The sequence below is a fragment of the Rhopalosiphum maidis genome, chromosome 1 (assembly GCF_003676215.2).
Source record: "Rhopalosiphum maidis isolate BTI-1 chromosome 1, ASM367621v3, whole genome shotgun sequence".
Lineage (NCBI taxonomy): Eukaryota > Metazoa > Arthropoda > Insecta > Hemiptera > Aphididae > Rhopalosiphum > Rhopalosiphum maidis.
In genome coordinates this window covers 12,276,037-12,300,318 of record NC_040877.1, presented here as the reverse complement: position 1 = coordinate 12,300,318, position 24,282 = coordinate 12,276,037, and the positions used below count along the sequence as shown (strand labels likewise).

General features: G+C 24.5%; 1 protein-coding gene across 1 annotated transcript in view; it reads left to right on the top strand.

Moving 5' to 3' along the window:
* The window catches only part of LOC113560814, a 129,473-nt gene that overhangs the window by 65,279 nt on the left and 39,912 nt on the right, over nucleotides 1-24,282 (top strand). Inside the window, exons 2-3 of the mRNA XM_026966905.1 lie at nucleotides 15,692-15,868; nucleotides 22,785-22,955. Of these exons, the coding sequence (XP_026822706.1) occupies nucleotides 15,692-15,868; nucleotides 22,785-22,955 (348 nt within the window). The remainder of the gene's footprint in view (nucleotides 1-15,691; nucleotides 15,869-22,784; nucleotides 22,956-24,282) is intronic.

Genomic DNA, 24,282 nt, shown 5'->3' with positions numbered 1-24,282 from the left:
TTTTAAAAACTCTAATATATCATCTACGATTAGCTTTACTCACAATTTTAATCTTAAAATATCTATAGGATTCTATGACTACCTAACATAAAATTGTTGTGAGTTTATGATATTGTACTGATAATGGTGAGCGTTATCAAATCAAACCTGTAGCAAAAATAACATTCTTACGCGTATCAGTGTGGTAGGCAGTAACGTCATGTGCACATGCGTTCGGAAGTTACGCGTTGTCAAAAGACAAGTGTCAACTACACGGCACTTTCCAAAAAATTAATATTGCCTATATTAAACTCCTTAAAAATAGTCAGTTTACAATCTTTTTAGATTAAATACATTTTAATTTATTCACAGAAGAATTTAGTGTTAGTAGTATGGCTTTTCAGTACACAATAATGAGATATTAATCAAATATCATTGTATGTAGATACGATAAAAATAAATCAATAACACATTAAACTGGTTAAACCACTATAATATTAGTATTGTTTTTTTCTCCGTTATTTGAATGTAATTATCCTGATAGAAGTATTGCAGTACTCCTGATTGGAATTATTATTGAAACTTCTTTGAATTGTTTTAAAAAAAAAAATAATTGGATTTTTCAAACTTATTTTGTATTTGTAAAAATAAATATTATTTTAATTATAAAACTAAAAAATATTTGCTCCAAAAAAACTTTTGAAATTTTTACGGTAACCTTCTTAACTAAACAATTTATAATATAATTGTAAAACCTATAGGATAGATACCATAGAATATAATAATCTTTTATCCGTACGAAATAATGATATAGTTAAAAACGAATTACACATTGTAAAATTGACGGTTAAAGAACTAGATATGTTTTATTCATATTTTTTTATTGTGAAAAAACACTTAAGAATACTATAAAATGGATACCTACTTTTATAAGATTTCCTTGCTATGTGCCCTTGGGTTAATATGATATTAAACCTTTACAAAAAAAGTTGAAGGTTTCAAGCACAAAACTTGCGCAACTTCATAAATAAGCAACTTTTCACGACATAATACACATATTGAATGAATAAAATGTATTCTTCAATAAGTTCCAAAATATATTTTCTAAAATAAATCATCTGATTTCTATAGGATATTTTATCACAGGAAATATAAATGAAATATACTTTGTTTTAGTTTATTTTTTTTAATTAAACCTTATAATTTAATTTATTATAGTATATTAATTATAATAATAAAAGCATTAGTAGTTTTTTTTTTTACAAAATAAATTTTCAATAGAAATAAAAACTTTTAGCATAATGTATTTATAAATTATATTTTTTTTTTTCTTATAAACACTCGTTTTTCAGTGTTATTCGACCAAAGTAATATTTCTGATTATACGAGCATGTCTTTTCGTGTAATTGTTGCAATGGGACTAAATAGACAGTTAGTTTTAATCGTTTTAGGACATGTACGATAAAAAAAAAAGTTCTTCCCCCAAATCAATGTTTTCAACACACAAGTATTAAGATATGTATTCATAGTATAGTTGGTAAGCATTTTTCATTTAACATCAGCGTTTCGTATCAATAACATCGTGTATGGTGGTATAAAAATTTAGGTAATTCATTTATTTTTTTATATAATTTAAAAAATAATGATAATAACTAAGCTACAATAATTTAAACTAGACATTTCCGATAATAACACAAATATAAAAATTAAAATATACCTAATTCGTTTTATTTTTAAACAGTGTGCGTACTTTCTGTACAATATTGTGAATTGTGATACATTAAAATGCCTACCTGTTTTAATATTTTATTTGATCGCTACTCTTGATTTTAATAAACTATTTATTGCATTTAAACGGTAAAGTATATTATAAATTTAAACCAGCTTTTATCAACATTATTCTATAAGCCTTGAGTGAATCACAGAATTTTCAAATACCTACGGTTTTAATTATTCCACATCATCGTGTATTTTATTTTTCAGTTGATTTTCTCATACGTTGTTTAGATTGTTATTTTTCATTTTAATTAAATTAACCCTTTTTTTTTCTCTTCTCAAATTTTGAAATGATCAGTATTAGCTTTAAATGTCAGTTATTGCTCATCAGTTAATCGTTTCAGTACGCATGTTTGGTGAATACAATTTATATATGCTATAATATCTGATTATATCGTTACACGTGGTAAGTTTCTTTTTGAAAATGTTTATGATCATGAACAAAGAGTATACAATATTGCAATAAAACAAACAAAAACGCGTATCTACGTATATTATTTTATAATTATTACTATTATGTTATATTTTGTATAGCATGAAATATAAAGGTTCTTTTTTTCTTCTGGCCATCATCGAGCCACGCCCAATTTAATTGAACTCGACTTGGTTATAAATTAACGACGACACCCGGCCGATTTTATAAACGGTTTTAATTTCCTGCGTTTCTGGCGGAAAGCTAATGGCGGTTTCGTGTACGGCAAATTGACGACGTAAACAATATTTTGTACCACCGCGTTGCGGTCTAACACGGACGCTGTAATAATAAACACATAATAATAATAATAATAATAATAATAATAATACAATATTATAATATAATGGTGACTCGTGCATGCACTTATTACTTATACCATATAGTCATATGCGTTCGGCGGGCGTAATATTAGTACTTTACGAGCTGCTCATCTGCCACGGCGTTGTTGCGTGCACGAAAACTTTGGACGGTCCCAGAACCGCGACAGTTTATGCGGGACTTACAATAAATACACGTATAGAATATTGTAAGTGCACGGCGTATAGGTGTATCTTGTACACATTAAGACCGTTTTATGATACATCCCTAGGTAAATATTTAGTAATTAATAATATTATTGCAATAAATTATCATAGTATTAATAAAATTATAATTATAGGGTTAGGACAATATTTTGACTTTAAAATCTATAAAATATGAATACATACATTTTTTCCAAAAAATATAATACTATTATAGTATACCTTTAAAACGGTCAAATATGACCTTATAAAATCCTGTTGTTCACTATTCGTTGGAAAAATACCATATATTTTTAATATATTATTTAGAAATTACACGTTTCATATTTGTTTGTTCGCAAGAAGTATGACTCCAACACAGATACTTACCTATGATTATTGCGCTTACGGACATATGTCTGAATAGAACTATGTGCTATACGTTTTTGGCGTATGTGTAGTGTAATCGAGCACCTGTACGCGGTAAATATAACAACAACAAAAAAGTTCTTTTAAATCTAAAAATTAAGAAAAATTATCTTTGATTTACGATTTTTTTGTAAAAATGTTAAATTTCAAATTAGTGCGTCTATAGCTAAAAATATGCAACGTCAAATGTAATATAACTGTTTCTGCTTCATACCAAAAGGACTTATAATTTGGTCTCAATGTGCATGGCTAAAAGAAAAAAATATAAAAAGTAATAACTCATTTACATCCTAACCCCTAATTATTATTATTATTATTACGATTAAGTGGAATTCGTTTATAACCTTATAGGGTATATAATATAATTATACCTATATGCTTGGCAATCTCACCAGATATAATTTTACATACTAAAAACTTTGCTACCCCCTTCTACTCTCGTGACGGGTAACCTGAAATGTGATAATCTATTTCATATTTACATCATTGTTTTTATTTGTACAGACGAATAATTTTCGGCAGAAAGTGTAAGTGAATATTTGGAGAAAAACGAAGAACAGCTTTAGAGGTTTATGATATTGAACCACCTATCAAACTCCTTAAAATCATTTATACTACACGACCGATGATAATTTATTCAACTTAAAAATATGCATAATGTTTGATTACAAATATAAGAATTGAATAAAATATTGTGATTGAACAATTACAATACGATTATACAAAACAGGCAACTAGAGCTTAAAATATGATGAGATAAGGAGATCACTATGAACAGTTTCACAATTTCAGCATTAAAAATAAGATTTTATAATTTTAATATACAAATACCTATCTCGAGAATAATATCTAATATAGAATTAAAATATAAATTTAATTATATTCTTTACTTAATTACATACTAATATAATATACTATTTTTATTTGAAAAATATTCAATTTATAAAAATTGTTGATTACGTGATAAAAATGAATCAAATAAAATATTGTACTGTGATTATTAGGTTTACTTATTGGTCACGAATGTTACGACTACCTTATTGTATAACAATAAAATTAAATTATTAAAATATTAAAATAAATATGAAATATACGACTAAACTTAATTACGATTTTTCTTCAATTATGTTATAATACTTACAGAAACTACAAAGATTAAAATGTAAGTAACAGAAATTCAAATATCGGAAAACTCAGTCTAAGATCCGTAAATACAGTGTAATTTTTTGTATCTAAGAAAAAGTTGTTCGTGTTCATTTCATAGACACGTTCTTATAATAATAATAATTTTTTATTTATATTATATTTAATAAGCTTTTCGTTCGTATTTCGACTAATATATTACGCAAAATTATATTTATGAATGACTTGAGATCTGTCAAAACGTGTGGTAAAAGATTAATTTCATAAATTGAAAACTTTCAAAACCATTTTGATATATTTTATCATAATTTCCTAGCATATCAGTATAAATTGAATACTATCTGAAAGTTTGCTCGGTGACAACTCTCGTCAGCTTTACTTATCGCATTAAAGAAACAAAAATATTATATGCATAATAAGGCATTTTATTTTTACACAATACAATTTTCAATGCATATGTATTCATTCAGTTCATTCAACTGATTTAAAATATTAGTTGTTCATTTATTATTTGAACATAATTTTAAAAGTGAAAATGTTAATAAAATATAAAAATTATCCAAGTAATCTAATTATTTAGCTTAAATTACTTTGTTAGCTACATTAAAATATAATATAATCTAACTGTTCAAATTAAACAACAAAAATAGGGTTTTTACTTTCATAATTATTTATGTTAAATATCTTGGAAAAATGAGACAACACAAAAATAAGATAGTTACGAAAACTTACTATGTTACTAGTAAATTATATTCTTACCGTTTTCTTTTATTTTTACATCGTTAATATTTAATAATTAAAAATAACAAGCATGTTCGCATTTTTTTTTTAATATAAAAAGTAAAATGTACTTAAAAAAAATAATATAATTCATCATATCGTTTTTAACTTGTTTTGTAGTATAGCGAGCAGATTTATTTAATAACGCTATTTTTTAGGCCTTACAAATATTTATTTTTAATTATATAATTTAAATAAGTGGTTAATTAGCTGGAGAAAAATAAAATTATAACTAAAACTGACACATGTTGTTTTTTTCAATGTACGTATGATTTATTATTATGACATTGTAGTTATATATTGTAATAATTAAAGACAATATATTGGTTTCAAAAGTATAAAAGAGATGATAAATTATTTTAAATTTGAAATGTCAAGAAATATGAGTAGACAAAACAAAATAATTCAGTGAATAAATAGTAACGCATGGATTTATATGGAGCCTCTAATAAAATAATATTTAAATATCAGTATATAAAAAACGAGTGATATATTTTCAAAAAAAAAAAAATAAAATAAAATGATTTATCAATGGAATAATGACTATAAAAAACATTTAACTCATAAATCATATAGTACATAACAGTAAACTCCCAGGCTCCCTAAAAATAATCAACATTTCCCGCTCCGAAAATATTTAAATGACAAATTTTAGAAGAACAATGATACCTACCTTCAAAAAAATATAAATTAGTGATTTTTAAAAGTGGCTACAACTATATCATATAATATTTATACATAAACATTATTATAATATGTCCAATGTCATTTGAAATGTATTAATTTATATCTTTAGTAAGTAATTTTTCCATGGTCGCTATTATCATCATATTTTTATTTTATTTATCAAAAGCATATATATTTTATATTATACTGACACGGTAGAGTAGTTAAATTCTAAACAATTGCTTGGAAAATATATCATCGCTAGTATTATTCAACGCATTCTTACTCGATACATTATGCCAAAGCATTGAACATTTTACCCTTTATAAACTATTAAGTATTCGGATATTTCCTGTTTTAAATTTTCGTATTCAGCCAATATGTCATCCCTACGAACCGATTTTTACATTACGCATGACTTGACAAGGCTGCAGGTTCGTTTCCTGTATTTAAAGGAAGTGATGACTCTTCCACCCGTGTCTGAACCCACGACCCTAAATACCGGAATATACCGGTCGGCCAGTCCAAAACGCCAGGCACGTCTATTATCACAGTACGAGTAGAACCTAACAAAATGAAATGGGTTAAACGTGCATACTATAAATTAAAAACGTAATTTTATAAAAATTGATAATAGCAAAAAGTGTATATTACATTTTGGATAAGTACATTAAAATATGTTCAAATTGTATTTAACACGATATGCTTTGAATACACATTTTATCACCATTCTAAAATAATAATTGATATCCATTAGTGAAATATTTTTCTCAAAAACCATTGAAAACCTTATATAAATTATAAGTCATTATATGAAATTAAACACTAAAATATGTGCTACGCAGTCAGTGGTGTTACCGTGGATATCTAATTAAATTTCAAATTTCAAGCACTTTATCTTAATTATTGTTTTTACTTAAAACTAGTGATTCCTATGTTAAAATATTGCAAATGTTAAATAAAATAAATATATACAAATATGTTATATATAAATACAATCAGTCTTGTATTATTTTAGCTTATTTATTATTTATTTACTTCAATTCATTAACAGTGTTTCATTCAAAAAACTAATTCTGCTATTTAAATAATAAATACAATTATAATCCTTAAACGGAATCAATAAAACTGCCACAAATAATATTCCGAAATGATTCCTGATAAAAAGTAAAAACCACTATCCATTATTTTACGTCTATATCCAGTCTGTTAGATTGTACACGTGTCCAACCATTAACAAATCTATAAAACTAACCTTATCCTTATGTATTTAAAAAATACCTCGGAACTAAGCTCAGAACTATTTTTAATCAATTACATTACATATTGGTAGTTTTGAAAAAAAAACCTATCCTTGTTTAACAATTACTTTTATCGCTCTGCTAATAACCTAAAACCTTTGACATTACCTATTGGGTATTAAATTTTTTCTTACGATAAAATACTAATCAAAACTCAATTGTATTAATATTTGATTACATAGTGTACAATTATTTATGACATTTAAAATCCAACGTATCTGTTGTACACACGGTAATCTGATAATTTAATTTAAAATCCTTTTTTTCTATTCAAAACTATCAAATAAAACTAATTTAAATGGATTTACATCGTTTTACGCAATAATAAATTTAATAAACCCTTAAAAGCAATGAACTCCTTTATTATTTCAACAATAATTCTAGGTATTTTCTATACTATAATTTATTTTAATTTATTAAAAATAATTCACGAATAAATAACAATTTTCAATTAACTAAAATTGATTACACATTTTATATTTTAATACTTTATACCTTTACATTATTTATCTCTAAAGCACAATAAAGCTATAATATTTTTAATATTTAAATATTTGATATATTAAATAATAATGAGACTCCTAAAAAAATAAATTTAGGTAAATTTGAATGCAAAATTTAATTTTTTTTCCATTTATTTAAAAGGTGTTTTAACCAATATTAACTACCAATAAATTTATCAATTTTTTTAACACTAGCAAATTTTACGTATTATGAAAAATGTACAAAATAAATTTTGCATAATGTTTTATTTAAAGTACTTAGATTATTGTCTTAGAACTTTAAACATTTGTAATGTTACAATAATGATGGTTATAAATTTTAAATTCTTAAATTGCATTTGATGTAGTCTCTTGAAACAATGAAGATAAAATATTAAAATTGCTATATAATATAATTACATGCCATGCCTTATATACAGTTATATCTCTATATAAAGTCGTTCAAATTTTACGATAGGTACTAAAATGATGAGGAATATACATAAAAAAAAATGTTTTTATTTTTTTATTTTTGTGAAGTAAAATTGAATGTACAATTAAAAAAATTAACATACTTTTTAAAAACGTACATGTCATACATATTATAAAACAATTTTATTATATTCCAAATATTAATCCTCATTCGTGAACTACAAAATACGCCGTACATTAGCATAGTATTTATTTAAACATCATTCCACTAATATTTATATTTTGTTTCAAAATATTATTATATTTTATAATAACTGTAAAAATGTACATAATAATATATTATTAACATGGTATATTTTATTTATCTATTGAAAATTATTGAATTAATTTTTTACTGATTTCACTCAAAAACATGTAAAACAAACTATAAACAACTTATTCCAAAAAAATATTTCCCTTGGTTTAACTTATCAATTATCATATTGTGTTTTCATTGGTTATATTATAATTAATGTTAACAGAAATGAAAATCTGCGCAAAAACTATTTACTTCTTACAGTCACTACACAAAGCTGCATACGTTTATTATAAACAGTGTCCGCTATTGATGTGCAAAGAACATAAAAATATACTTTTTATGTACGGCATCTGGTGTTTATAAGAGATAAAAGCTAAGTGTTCGATAGCAAATTTTTAACGTTAGTTTCTCCTATGTAACTCGTGAGGTGTGAAAATGTATGTGTGCGTATGGTCAGAAAAAGTTTTATCGGTTATACTAAATACTATCCAAAATCACGACTAATACAAAAGTTTTTAACCCGTTCTTTAAACACATAAATCATAATCATTGATGATTAGACCTACAACGTTTTTGAAAAATGTCATTATTAACTAATTTATTAGAGCAGGATTGACCGCCACCATGATTCTCTATAGTCTATACGTATAATACTGTATGCGCATTACACACGATGTAATTATTTGGTGTAAAATATTTCCGATATTATAATATATTATTTTTATTATTTTTATTTTTTTTTTGTTTAACAAAGGATTTGCAGCAAAGCTTTTTACGCGCATTGCATTAACGCCATCATCAATCAAAAAATAAAATTCTTATTAAATAATTTCACGCTGACGATAACATTTATATTATATTTATTAATTATTCGGTATTGTAAATACGATTATATTGTCGAAAATATTTTTTGGTAGTCGTCTATTGATGTTACCTTCAAAAGTTTTCGGATATTATACATAACTCTGCAATACAAGCATTAAATTATTTTAAAATCATATATAAAATATATAATGTAGGTTCTGGACAAATATGAAAAATCGTTATTGGTTACAAAAATGTCTATCTATTAACGATTCAAACTTTATCGTTTCAGTCATTTATACTTTGTTGGTTAATTTAATCACATTATTTGATTATTTATATAAATTCTCGTCGTCTATCTACGTCATCTGCAGCTCTATATTGGCTGCTTTGTTGACAAAACTGTCAATATACAAAAGAATAATCAATGAAATTATATTTGTAAACACAGTTTGGAAGAAACTTATTGTAAATTTATGTATTTAAACGGAAGTTGTTTTAAATGTCGCCAAAAAATGGTAAAAAAAAAAAATCTGTAATATATTACGGTGATTTTGAATTTGTTTTTTTAACGGATTTACTGGTTTTTATTACTGCTTTGAATGTAATTGTACTTCAGCCGTGAAAACCCCCCGATTTATAAAACCTTTGTATTTTGCAACAAATTGTGATTTTCTTCAATAGCAAAATTTACAACATTACTTGGATCCGTTTATATCCGTCACATATAATATTTCTGATATTTTTTTGAGAAACAACATTTCTATACAGATATATGACTTAGTTATATAGCATCTATGCTATGTTTTATTTTTTCTCCCTATAATAAAGACGATAGACGTAAGTACTATTATATCGATTGTCAGTTTATATTTTATCTTCGTGAAATACCTATACTTACCAAGAAAACATTTGAATTCGATTGTTTCTAGTAATGCAGGTGATGTACGAACGTAGTACTACACTGTCATTTTTTTATTATTCGCATAAGTCCATTGTTTGATTGTAAAACAGTTTTATTAGATATTACATTTTTTTATGTTTATATATATTATATACATAATGTAGTATAGGTATACAAGCCAATACAATTATGTCTTATGGACGAACATTTTTTATTAAAATATAAATTTTCTAATCATTAGTACTATTATTACATTGTTTGATGACACTTATAGAAATATTATAACTACTTACAAGCTTTTCAATACACACACTTCTGTAATTCTGTTTAGTCAACCAAATCAAAAAGTATATTTGTGACATCTAAAAATGCCAAATATTATATGGCAATCAAACAAAAACATATAAACATTGATGCTAGTTAATTATTAAAAGTACAAATAAATTTATCAATTTAATACATTTTTATTTTTCAGTATATTCCATACCTACATTTAACTATATTTAACCATTTATAGAAAGTAAATACTGCGCCTCCTTAATTAAATTTTCAAATTAAATTTCTTTGCTAAAAAATTAATTAATTAATCTATATATTTTTTAATATATATTTACTTTCACTGCACAATAATAATAATAATAATAATATATACAGTAATAAATTAGGTTATAAATTTAAAACTAAAAGCACTGTATCAGTATATCATAATATTTAATTTATACATCAGAATATTTTGAACTTCAATAACAATTTTCCAAATAATTAGATAAGTATTAAAAAATGAGTCATGATATTGTATATAGGTAAATAAAAACAATTGTAATAATTGTGCTTAATAATATATTAAAACTTAATATTTAAAACCAATGATTATTTTTTAACAATAGTATAAAATAATATGTTATTGATTAAACACAGTGTATATGATGAATACATAAAAAAGATATTTCTTTAAGAAGATTTATTTTATTTTTCTTCATATTATGTGATTAGTTTTCTATATACTATAAATTTAATTTTTAAAATATGGACATAAATGAAATTTTTCAATATGGTTTAATTTACTAAAACTATAATGACAATAATTAAATTTAAATCAATATGTATATCTATTGTAAGTTATAATATAAAAAAATGTAAAATGTCGTAATTTTTTTTTTTTTTGTATTTGTATTCTATATAATAATTATTAAGTTATATTTGATAAAAATTGATGAATAAAACTAAATTTTGAATTTTTTGATAACATTTACACCTTTTTATGTCAATAAAGAAGTTATGATCTCAATGTTTTCTGCAGAAAGAAGAAATGCCCATGACTTAAATTTATTAATGAAAAAATTGATAAATTTTTTACTTTCCAAATTAAATTAAATTTTTGAAGAGATTGAATTAAACTTAGTGCAAACATTTCAACATTTTTACGAAAATGTTCTATACGTTATTTATTTTTTCATCATTCCTGAAAAATTATGAATAGCGGACTTCTCTGCTTTCTGAAAATAGTGAATCAATTATATTAAATACTAATAGGTACAACATAATTAATACAATTTTATTTTTTAAATAGGTAACTATGTATGTAATGTTACTATCCTATTATATTTTAAGTTGTAGACTAATGATATCGTTAAACCATTATGAGGAACTATTTATACAATAAAAAGGTATACATTTTTTATAAAATGATAAAAATTATTACAATTAAATGCATATACTTTTATAATTAGGTAATAACATACATAGGTATAAACCTTCACAAATACTAAAAAAAAAAAAAGTTTCTATAACAATAATGTTTCCTCTTCAAAAGTAATGAAAAGCTGATAACAATGAACTACTTTAATAAACGAATACACAAAAATATTAAAAAATACCGTTCTTTTTTCAATACATATTATATCCCTGTAGTACCTTCTAATCCACAGTTTTATCAAACATTTTTCGGTAATTAATTGACTTTAACGATGAAACCGTTTGCATTTAAATAAACATAAATGACAAAGGTGAAAGGTTTTCTGAAAAATGCTTTTAACCCAGTTAAATCATCACTCGTAACCCTTTTCGTATAATCTTTCAAAAACATGTATTTATATTTTATTTTTGTTATGCTCGTTTGTCAGTAAAATCATATTATAACGCAACATTTTTTTTATGTGACGAGGGGTGTTAAAAATAATAACACAAAAACAAATGTCTTTCACGTTTTACTGGTGATTACATATAATGTATTAGGATCGTGGCGTTTTCTGACATTTAATAACTAAAAAATACAATCACTAACGATTATTTAAGATAATATGGAAAAATATCGACAGTGAGTATAGCATTCGTAACAAAATGTACCACCAATAATATGTGTATATAGCGGCGTTTATGATTATTTGTACCGACGGAGGAAAGTATTCGCGTGGAATATTTTATTTAGTTATACGATACGAAAAAACTCCAATAAGTATAACAAAAAAACTTTACCAATGGACTTTTTATATGATTAATAAGCAGTTTTGAAAGTTGACAACTTAAAAGATTACATGCAGTTACAACTTACGAGACTAGAAATATAAACTGCTCAAACAGCATTTAACAGCTTTTAAATTGTATTATTAACAATAAAATACTACGAAGCATTTAATAATAAGTCATTGTTCGAAGTAAAGTATAGGTGAAGCGAAGTGCTATTGCCTCCAAACTCATTATGTACCCGCCTACACGGATATGATAATCATTTAAAAACTTTCTCTAGCACACTTGCAAATTTGCAGCCCTAGTTGCTGACAAAATTAAATTAAAATTTATCGAACATCATGTAATGAAATATGCACGCACGAGTAGGTGGCAATCTTTGTATACTTGTTATCTACAAAAAGCTGTTATATCGAGTGAAAAAATAATGGAACCATATTACTACATAAATATCGTTAATATAATAAGTATGTAATATACCTTTGCTTATGATTATGGATTAACAGACGATTTATATACTATATATTTTAATGTATTTTGTCACAGTGAGGGAGGGGAGATGAATGACATCTCTCTACTTATTTTGTCTAGAACCCCTTCTAAGATTTTTTTTTAGGGTATAATGTATAAAGTATTTATTTCACAACATAATGTGCATCAAATCTAACTACAAAATCTATTACAATTAAAATAAATACTAAAAAATTATTTTCATTAAAACAACATAACCATTCTCATTACTTACTACTTACCATATTCTGAAGAGAATATTAAGATAATTAACTATGAAATATAAACTCCTACCTATCAAAACCTGTAATATTATTATATGCATTCTATGCACTTTAGAGCGCAGACCAACAAATTGTAGGTACACCTTTATTTTGTTTAACTAATCCGTAAGATCTGTATACAATACATTTTATAATTTTATATTATACAGTGCATTTTAAAACCAGACTTCTAAATAATATATTATTTTTAATGTTTATTTATTTGTTGTACCTTCTAAGATAATAAACTGAAACGGAATGAAAACAAGAAGAAAATTACTATTGTTTGCATAAAATATTATATTTCTTTTTGTGAATATTAAGAGGCAGTAAACGTAGCTCATTTTAAATCATCTTTAACCAAAAAAAAAATCATTACCGGTGTCCTTAAGGCAGTTTTATAGACGTTTTACATTCAGTAGTTTACATTTTCTAATATGTATGGACGTACGTGAAATACGTCACGCCAAATCGCAAATGCGTTGTACAAGATATAACCACTTACACAACCCTACAACTATAGGTACGTTATTATCATCACGCGTCAGCGGAACATACGAATTATACTAACGATTCGCTATTTAACTAACAGCAACTTCGAAAATTCACTCAACACGGTGGAAAATGAACGTAAATGACGCGTTATTGTCATATCGTACTTCATACTTGGGTAAGCGAGACCATCACAAATAACCATAGGGGAAAGCCCATATAGACATTTACACGTTAATCAAAACAATAATATAATCCTATAAAGGAGATATTATGCACTCCCTGACAACTTATATACATTGGATATTATAGATGCAAGTCAGGTTGGGCGTCTATACCTCTCACGGATTTCGTATGCAAAAACGTTCGTAATAATATGCTTACACGTGCCGACGAGAGATGCAAGTCGAGTTTATTTATATAATACAACGGCATACATAGTATAATATATTTTAACGCTTTTGTGTACAAAATATTTTTTTGATTCAAAAATGAATTCAAAATATCAAACAATCATATTATTATCTAATATATTATACATAATTTCGTTCATATCACAGTATTACAACACAAATAACGTAAAATATGATGATACGTATAAAAAAGAATAAGAGTAAAACGTTTTAAATCATTCAAGAAAACCAAATAATTAATTTTGACCTTTTTATTATGATTCATTATTTCTTATATATATATATATATATATAATGACATTATACCTAGGTAGCTATCGAATAATAAATAGTTTTGAAAAATTAATTTAAAATTGAATTCAAAATATTAGTTTAAAATACAACAAATGTGAAATTATTTATATTTTATAATATAGGTACCAATCTCTATATTATAAATCTCGTGATTCTTCATTTTAGTAGGTACACACTATTTTTTACAGATCAGTGAATTTTATTGTAATTCTGAATATGGATAAAAATGTTCATCACATTCTCTGAAAATATCCTTCCATGAATATATTATTAAATGTTCATTTAATATTGACATTTCTGATTTTGTTTAAAAATTAAAATAAGCCTAAATACCTAATTCAATTAAAAACAATGATTTTCATTTCAAATTCAAAACAAAAACCAACATTTTAATGAGTAAGTATATTCTTCCCAATAAAAATTATTTTCAAAAAAAAAAAAAAAGAGAAGGAAAGTGGGTACCGCTCTGTTTTACATAAGGTACATAGTGTCAAATGAGTCTCTATTATAGGTGTATTAAATATGAATTAAATTATACATCATTGTATAGGTACATAAAACGATTCTAAGCAATGACGGTTAAGCTAATTACTAAGTATATTTCATGATAATATGTGTTTTCGGTATTCATTTACTAAAATTTTTTAAAATTACGGTAGATTGATAATTTTTTTTTTCAAAAATATTGCATTTATGTGTTATTATTAGTATTGAGTTATTAAAATATTATACATTTATAAAATAGTATATCAATTATAGTCGTTATACACTCAAAATGTAATAATATCTTTTTGTGAATAACGTAAAACAGTAAAAATAAGTTCACAGTATAGACAGATAATATCTTAAAATAAATAAAAAATATCATTGCAGTTTATATAGTTTCTTCAAATCACATACTGGAACATTTTTTTTTTTTATGTAGGTATCTACATCTAATATTCATAACTTAATATTTTTATTTTTATCAAACGTACTGTAGTGATTTGTACACAATAAGTTTGATACAAGAGTAGTTAATGTTGATAAATTGTCAGTATAGACTTCTATAATATTTGCTATTTGTTGTTGTTAATGTACATTGACGAATACGCATCTTCATTTTTCAGCTTTAATTACCCAAATCTGATCACGTACTAAATAATACCAATTTATTCATCGCGTTAGATAAGGTTAGATAATTACTTTTCGTTGTATTACATTCGTGTATTTTGTTATTTACTAACAGGCACTTAGCGCATTTAGTATATTTGATAATAAGTAACAATATTAATTTGTTTTCAGTGAGAATGCACGTTTTACATGAATTAAATTGGACGAAATTAGTGTACGAGCCGCTGCACAAGTTCGAGACTCAGATCATATCAACAAAAAACATACAAGGATACGACAGCAAAAACACGGAACAGTGGTCATTAACAGGCGCGCTATTATACTCGGTCACAGTTATCACAACGATCGGTAAGCGTATTATACGTGATTCTTAATTGCATATATTATAAATTATAAATACTATTACAGTATTTGTGATCATTACGACAGTAATACGATTTCGAAACTTTTTAGATTCAAAACTGAAAGTTGTACCAACCGCCATGTAGTACATGCGTTTAATACTTTGTGGTGAGACATTTCCAAAAAACTTTAATTTTGAATCGATTGCTTTATGAACATTTCGTTTAATAGTTTATATATTACTAGCTGTTCTCAAGCACTTTGTTGTCCCTAAAAAATGCATCCATGTTAAATATAATGTTGCTTAATGCTAACGTTTAGCGAAACGTGAGTGGAAACTTCAAATCACCACGATGAAAGCACAAGTTAATCATTAAACCAATGACGACCACGACATCGCGATGCATTCGGTAACCATATTTTTTATCATAATAAAACGTCGATTTTTCAACATCAATTTTATTTCTTGAATCTTGATTAGCCCATTAGCGTTCAGCTTCACGTCATCTGTCTAGCTTTTGTTCTTCGGATGTTTTAATAGTTCTTAAAATAGAAGAACTGATCCGATCAGTTTCTCAGCTTGCATCTCCTTCTTAAGATTTTTCATAAGATCTAATGGCTGACATTAGCCTCGCATGTCTGGGTTAATCTTCTAATGTTGATTTTTTTCGGGGAAATTCAAATAATGTTCAGTATTTATTGTTGTTTTGACAAATTAAGCATCTAAAGGTAGTTTATTTGTGTGTGACACAAATTTCATCCATATTTCCGACACGTTACAATACATATATTCACTTAAATACTAATTATTAATCCAATAATAATCAATTACTTTTTTTTGTCACCCGTGTTACCATAGTAATCCATGTATCGAAAAAAAAATTTATTCAATATAATATAACATTTTCCATTTTTACCCCTTTTAACCTCTTGGGGTGAATTTTGCAAAACCCGATCTCATTGGATATTTTCTACATGTATATTACAACTTACTTACCAAATTTCAACTTCATACTCAATAGAACAAATAATTTTCAAGATTTCGTGTTTAATCGAAAATAGTCAAAAAAATAACTCTCTTTTATGTACAAGTATATAAAATATAAATATGGGTGTCTCGCGGAGATCTGACAAATGAAATAATGAAATAATGAAATAACTTTTTTCTAATTAATATTTTTATAAAATTTCTTTTAAATATAAGTCATAGGCACTTGCTCTACATTTTTAGTATACATTTTTTATTTTTTAATGCAGAAAATAAAAAACTTAAAAATTTATTAAAAAAAATTTAAATATATTCAAAATAATCTATTTGTAAATCTGATTTTAAAAAAATTTAGATGGTAAAAACATTTTTTTAAGTTCAATGGCTGATTTTTTACAATTTTTTTTAAATATCAATATTCTCGTTAGGTAAATTACGATCTAATTTATAATAGAAACATTATAATTTCAAAAAATTTAATTTTTATTAAAAATATTTTATATAAATATTATATTAAATAGGTGCATGTTAAAATCTAACTATTTTTTTTATTGTTTTACATAAACTAGATCGAAATTTACTTAACGAGAATATTGATATTTAATAAAATTGTAAAAAATCAGCCACTGGACTTAAATAAATGTTTTCACCATCTAAATTATTTTTTTAATTAGATTCACAAATTAGCTATTTTCGAATATTTTGGAAATTTTTTTTATCAATTTTTAGTTTTTTATGTTCAGTATTAAAAAATAAAAAATAAAAATGTATACTAAAAATGTAGCACAAATGTCTATAAATTATATTTAAAAAAAAATTTTTTAAATATTGATTAGAACAATAGTTATTTCATTTGTCAGATCTTCGTGAGACACCCCGTAGACTGATATTACTTCATTCATAATAACTAGGAACATACAATATCCCATTTTTTAAATATATATTTTGATTTAAAAAAAAAATCATCTATACAATTGGTATATATGTATAGTACAATATTATGTATTTTGTTAAAGATGTATAGGTACTATCTATACAAAAAATACGATAATAATATTTGCTAAATAATTTTAAAAGATACTATTATAGTATTTTTTTTTTTTCTAAAATACTACAAATTACTTAGGCGAGTTATTATATTAGATAATTTAGAATATATTTTAACTTCTAGAAAATTTGTTATTGATTTACTTATGTCAAATACTTCTATTTGCATATAATGAGTATAGAACTGACCTGAAGTAGCCTGTGCAAGGATTAAACGGGACTTAAAATAGAAGACTATAATCTGATGGCTTAAACATCGCGTAATTTAAATCTAACATTGTCTTTTATGAAAACTTTATTATAAGCTATTTCTTACGGTATGTAAGCTCATTTTTTGTTTTTTTACTTTAATATTGTCAGGACTTAGAAGAGCTAGATTCAGAAGAACTTGAGAGGTTTACTTTTAGATCTACACCGAAAGGTATTATTAGTAAGATTGCACATATTGCGCAAAGAAATGGATCCAAAGTTTTATGTAAAATTAATATTATAATTTATATAAATAATTAGGCATGTAAGTTAATGTAGTTTTGTTTATTTTACCAGAGTTATTTATATTATTAATTGTACCGCAATTTATATTTGGATTTGGGGACATAGCCTTCGAGAACAAAGGATACGATCCACTGCATGTTATTTGCGCCAGCGTTTTATCTACAGCAATAAGTTCGACGATTTCTAGATAACAGCATTTATTAATAGTAATGACTAATTACTAATAAACTCAATTTTTATAAAAGTACGATGAAGAAAATAGATGTACTTACGAATTCAAAGTTAATTTTATATATTTGAATTGAATACTTTACGTACTAATTTTATTGTATTCAACAACTAAGAATGAGAATCGCAAGCCATTTTATAGAACAAAAACTAGGAAAATGCATCGTGAAATAAATGATTTAAATAAAAAATGAAGAATGATGATATCGTGTTAGGAAGTCTTTAATTAGAAACACCTTATGCTTTTTATTTAAGTTATCATATTATGGCACCTTTTCCGCTTGAGTCGTTACCATTTATCTTATAAGTAATAATAATGTAATAATGTATTTCACCCTTCTGTCGTAGCTCACATATTTTAGGTCTGTGTTAAATTCTGGTTTAAATAGAAAGCATGCAGTATTATCTTAATTTATCAAACTTATAAAGCTACAAATTACTAAAAAAAAAAAGAAAAGTAGTACAATCATCATATTTATAAATCACTGTTTGGAGTAACCTGCTACAAAAGGGTGTATTTAATTTAATAGAAAAATACTTAATATGAAAAATGAGATAGAATAATAATTCAAAGTGAATTTAGATTGAAATAATTGTTTATATCTTTATTTAAAGAATTACTAATAAAAATAAATATTTATACATTAGTAGGTATTGTAACTAAATATTAGATTTTTTAATGAAATCTAAATAAGCAATTAGAGTGTAATAAACAGTGTTAATAAAATTATAAAATGAATTTCAGTCATAAAATTATCTACTAAATTTCTTACAAAAAGTACTTAACAAAAAATATTTCTATAATAATATTATATATAATACGTTACTTACATTTTTACCTTATATAATAGCATTTACTTTAATATTCAATTGTGTACCAACTTGAAGAATCATGATATGGCAGTTAAAACTTAATAATTATAATAAATATTAAATATTTATGTACAAAGTATCTACTTGTTTTTCCACTAAAATTAATTACAAACTATGAATGAAGTGAGTACTAACGATCGAAAATAGAATTATTGACATTCCTCAATTTAGTACTATAAAAAATAAAAATGATATTATTTTCAAAAAACGAAATCGTTAAAAAGTGGCTTAAACATCGAACAACAATGTAAATATTCAAAATAAAAGTAGGTAATCAAATATCATAAAATAATATATAACAATGTATTTGAAAATATTAAACTTTCAAAGTATTTCCTAAGTTAAATAAAATCCAAAGGTTGTTTACTTTTATACATATGTCTTAAATTTTTCCCTTCTTGTTTTAATGTTTAAATAGTTATTGAAACTTTATAAAAGACAAACATAACATTTATTGCCCACCTTATGAACTTAACTTCTTGTCAAGAAAAGAAAACTATTTGTTGTCAAATAAAACGCAGCACAAAACAATGTAAATAAAACACAATAGAACATGCATCAAACCCTAACATTAAAGAATGATAAAAAAAAAATTCAATATACATATGTGAATATAACAAACTGATTTTATAATAACTGTAACTAATGCTTCGAAAATAAATACACTTAACAGCAAAAACTTAGTATTGGTTCAATATAATATGTAGGTACAATCTGCAACGTTTTACAAACACATAATATTATATGAATATAAATATTACGTATTTGATGTATCCATATGATATAATTTAAATCTATTACAAATATAATGTAATATGAATAGTTTCTTTAGCTAAACAAATACAAACTACTTTTATAATGAATAAAAAAAAAATTATTCAGATTCTATCGTAATGTGTAAGTTTATTTTTTCATTTGTATTATACTATATAAACTTGCATTTAATTGTATTTATCTACTTATCAAAATTAGACTTATTAACTTCAAATAAAAGTTGTTTTAATTTGTATAATGCAAAATGAAAAATATTCAAGTATTATTAAGTCGATCAATAACTATATTTTGTATAGTTAAAATGAACCAAAATGCTATAGTCAACTTTACTAAAATAATTATTCCTATTTATTGAATATCATTACACATTATGTGATTTTACCATTCACAATACTTTGATTACTTTGAGTTGCCTGACCTTAAAATATTATAAATGGTAATTATTATAGCCGTAAATATCAATTTCCAAATTAAAAAAGTATAGACATTTTTTAAAATAATATTATATTTTAAATTTGTTATAGTTAATATTTTATTTTTACTTTTTAAATTGATTAAAATAAAATGTAATTTTCTATTCATTTATATACTCTATATAGTTATAGTAAAATTAAGGTAAACAAAAAAAATCTAAAATGTTATTATTTATATACTTCTCATAAATTACCTATTTTATGTTCCAACAATATTCATCAATGGAGATTATAATTTAATATTTAATATTCATAAATAATGAAATGTGTTTGAACTGTCAAAATTACTTATAATCTTCTAAGAAATTAATATTCGTTAAAATTAAAATAATGATTGTATAGTTAAACATTTGAAATTAGAAAACAATTATTTAAATGGTTATTTTTGATTAAATATTTAAGTATTTTTTTAAGATTAAAAATAGTTTATTTGTTTCCCTTCAATAAAATAAGGCATTAAATAAAGTGTCTAAAAACTTTTGAAACATGCAATATACGTATATATTATTACTAAATTCAAATTACAGAATAAACCATTAATTTAAATTTTTCTTGTTGTAGTAATTATTATTAAACGAAAACTAAACTCTTAAAACTTATACAGTTTTACAAACATCATGCTTGTAATATATTTTTTTATAACACCGGGTGCTTCAATCAACACTAAAACATTCACTATCTAGAAATGATTTGAAAATAACATTTTTAAATGATTTAAGTCATAACTTAATACTTATATTATATTTTATAATAACTAAAAAGAACCAATAAAATAGGTTTATTTAAATAATTTTGATTTTAGATAATTATTATGTATTTACAATTTATAATAACTTTTTTTTTGATGATTAGATGGCGGATATTTTATTTTTTATTTTTTTTTATTATCTATATTTGGAACAATAAAAATAATTTTATACTCAACGTTAGGTGGTCTCTAGTTTGATTAATCAAAAATATTTATTTAAATATGTACTATTTTCATCGGAAAACCAAAATATTTAAGGAAAATGGGAACTTATACACAAAACCAATTTTTGACAAAATTATATCTTAATTTTGTTATAATTCAAAATTAAAACATTTTAAATTTTTACCATGTGTTTACAATAATATAATTGTCTTTATAAAATGTACATTTTGTATCTCTTTTTATTCCTATTTTGTGTTTTAATCTCAATAAAAATAAAGTGAAAAACTCCGTCAAAAAACTTAAAATTTTAGGATAAAAAGGTTTCTCATACGTATTAATATCTTTTTGAGCAATAAAAATGCTACAATTTTCCACTTAAGTCTTTAAGAGTGATTCTGGTAGCAAATCGGTTTTAGTTAGTACTTTGCGTAACAATATTCATTTTTTTATAATTCAAAATTATTATTCGTTGAGATATAAAACTTTTACATATATTATGCATTTTACTATACGCAATACAGTTTTTTTAAATATGTATACATTAAATGATAGATAATACATGTTTATACTATAATCTATTTACACTGTTTAACGGTTAAGTAATATCTATTTAAAAATGAATAACATTATTAGTATAACATGATAATTAATTTATTACATATTCAATGTTTCAAGAAAAAATGATATCAACCTAATTTAATACTGACAGTGGAATAATTCAAACTTTATACGTACATTTCAATAAACCGTTAAACACTTGCCGTAAAGCAGAACGGTACACAGTTACTCGAACGATTTTTTATATCGAAATTCTTAAAAAACGTATTCAAAAGTTCAAAAATTAAATAATTACTAAAAATAAAAATGTTTAACATACATATAGGATATAGCTATTAGTTGTTTTAAAATCTATGTGCAAAAACGATAATTTGTTTCGCTATATTGTTAGATTATTTTTAAAATAATCATTCTTTTAATGTATTGTGATATATTTCATATATATATAATGCAGGAATCAACGAGTTTTATATAATTAAAAAAAAAAATTATTATAAACCGAATTGTTCATACAACGTATTTTTCTCTTATTCGTTTTATCGATTTTTCATAAAATGAGTGTATTTTTTTCAGGCTACGGTAATTTGGCACCAAAAACACCAGAAGGCAAAATCGTAACTATGGTCTACGCATTATTCGGCGTGCCACTGATGTTGCTGTGCATATCAAATCTGGGGTCCCTGTTGGCCGGTACTTTCCAGTTCGCATACTCCCACTCGTGCTGTTTCTCCAAGAGGAAATCGGGTAAGGGAAAAAATTTAATTTAACAAATAATAAAAAAACGTACCAGTCGTTGTAGGGTTAAAATGTAATATTATCGCGTTTGCAGCGTACACCTCTAAATATACGTATATTATGTGTTATATGTATTCGAGTGTACCCCCTCCCCACGAACCACTACATCCAATCGACCCTACAAAAATCACGGATATCACGTGCATGGGGATAATGAAGTTCCGCTTCGACTTGATTGAATACCGAGACGGTGTTATATATAACTTTATACATACCCACGTCCTACGCACACACTTTTACATATGTGTATGTACATGATAATATATATATAGATTTTATATTTTATATACATATATAGGTATATAGTTTGTGTGCATTATCAATTGTAATATCGTTAATGGTTTTTCATATTTTAGCTCCTCCCCCGGAGCATTGAACAAAGTTTTTTTTTCTATGTAAGTGCAATGCTATAGTATATTATTATTATAATACGCCAAACGCGCATTATTATACATAAATAGTATATATACATACAGTTGTGTAGTAGGTGGACGTGAAAATCTAATTTTGAGACTAAAACATATTTTTCTTGTAGATAATATTACTCTGACCTTTTCGCGCTCCCATATACACTGTATTATACTGCTTTATGGAAGATTACTTAAAGAAAATTTCATGGTACGCCAAAGATATTTTTTATGACTATGTGTATGCGTGTGTGTGTGTGTGTGTGTGTGTGTGTGTGTGTGTGTGTGTGTGTATGTGTGTTTATTTAAAATATTATGCAAACTAATATTCTATTGTTAACACAAGGTATTAAATAACCTGGAGCAAAAAAAGGCTCGTTTAAAATATATTATCTCGGTGTATAATGGACCGAGTTATTTTTTCTGTGCCGATGACGAACCCATAATATTCCATACATAGTGCGGTTAATATTTCGTTACCGTGATTGGATATCAACGTAAACCCAACACGAAATATAATATTTCTCCGCATTAACAACTAAAGCAATGACATTATTTTAATCATTGCTCCATATAAATGTTCTTTTATTTATTTTTAATCTAAACATTTTATTTAAATTTTTATAATTAAAATAATAATAAGTCATATAAACACTAAAGATTAGGTTAAAGCTTTTTACATAAGATCAGATAAAGTAATTTGTGAAGTTGAAAACATTTTAAATTATGCAGCTTTATCTGAATAACTCGAATTCCATAAAAAAAAAATCTTTGAAAAACACTTTTGCAAATAATAATAATTCTGCTATAGTAGTATAAATAAACTTGTCAACATAGTGCTTGTTTAGATAATGAAATTCAAAGTTCTC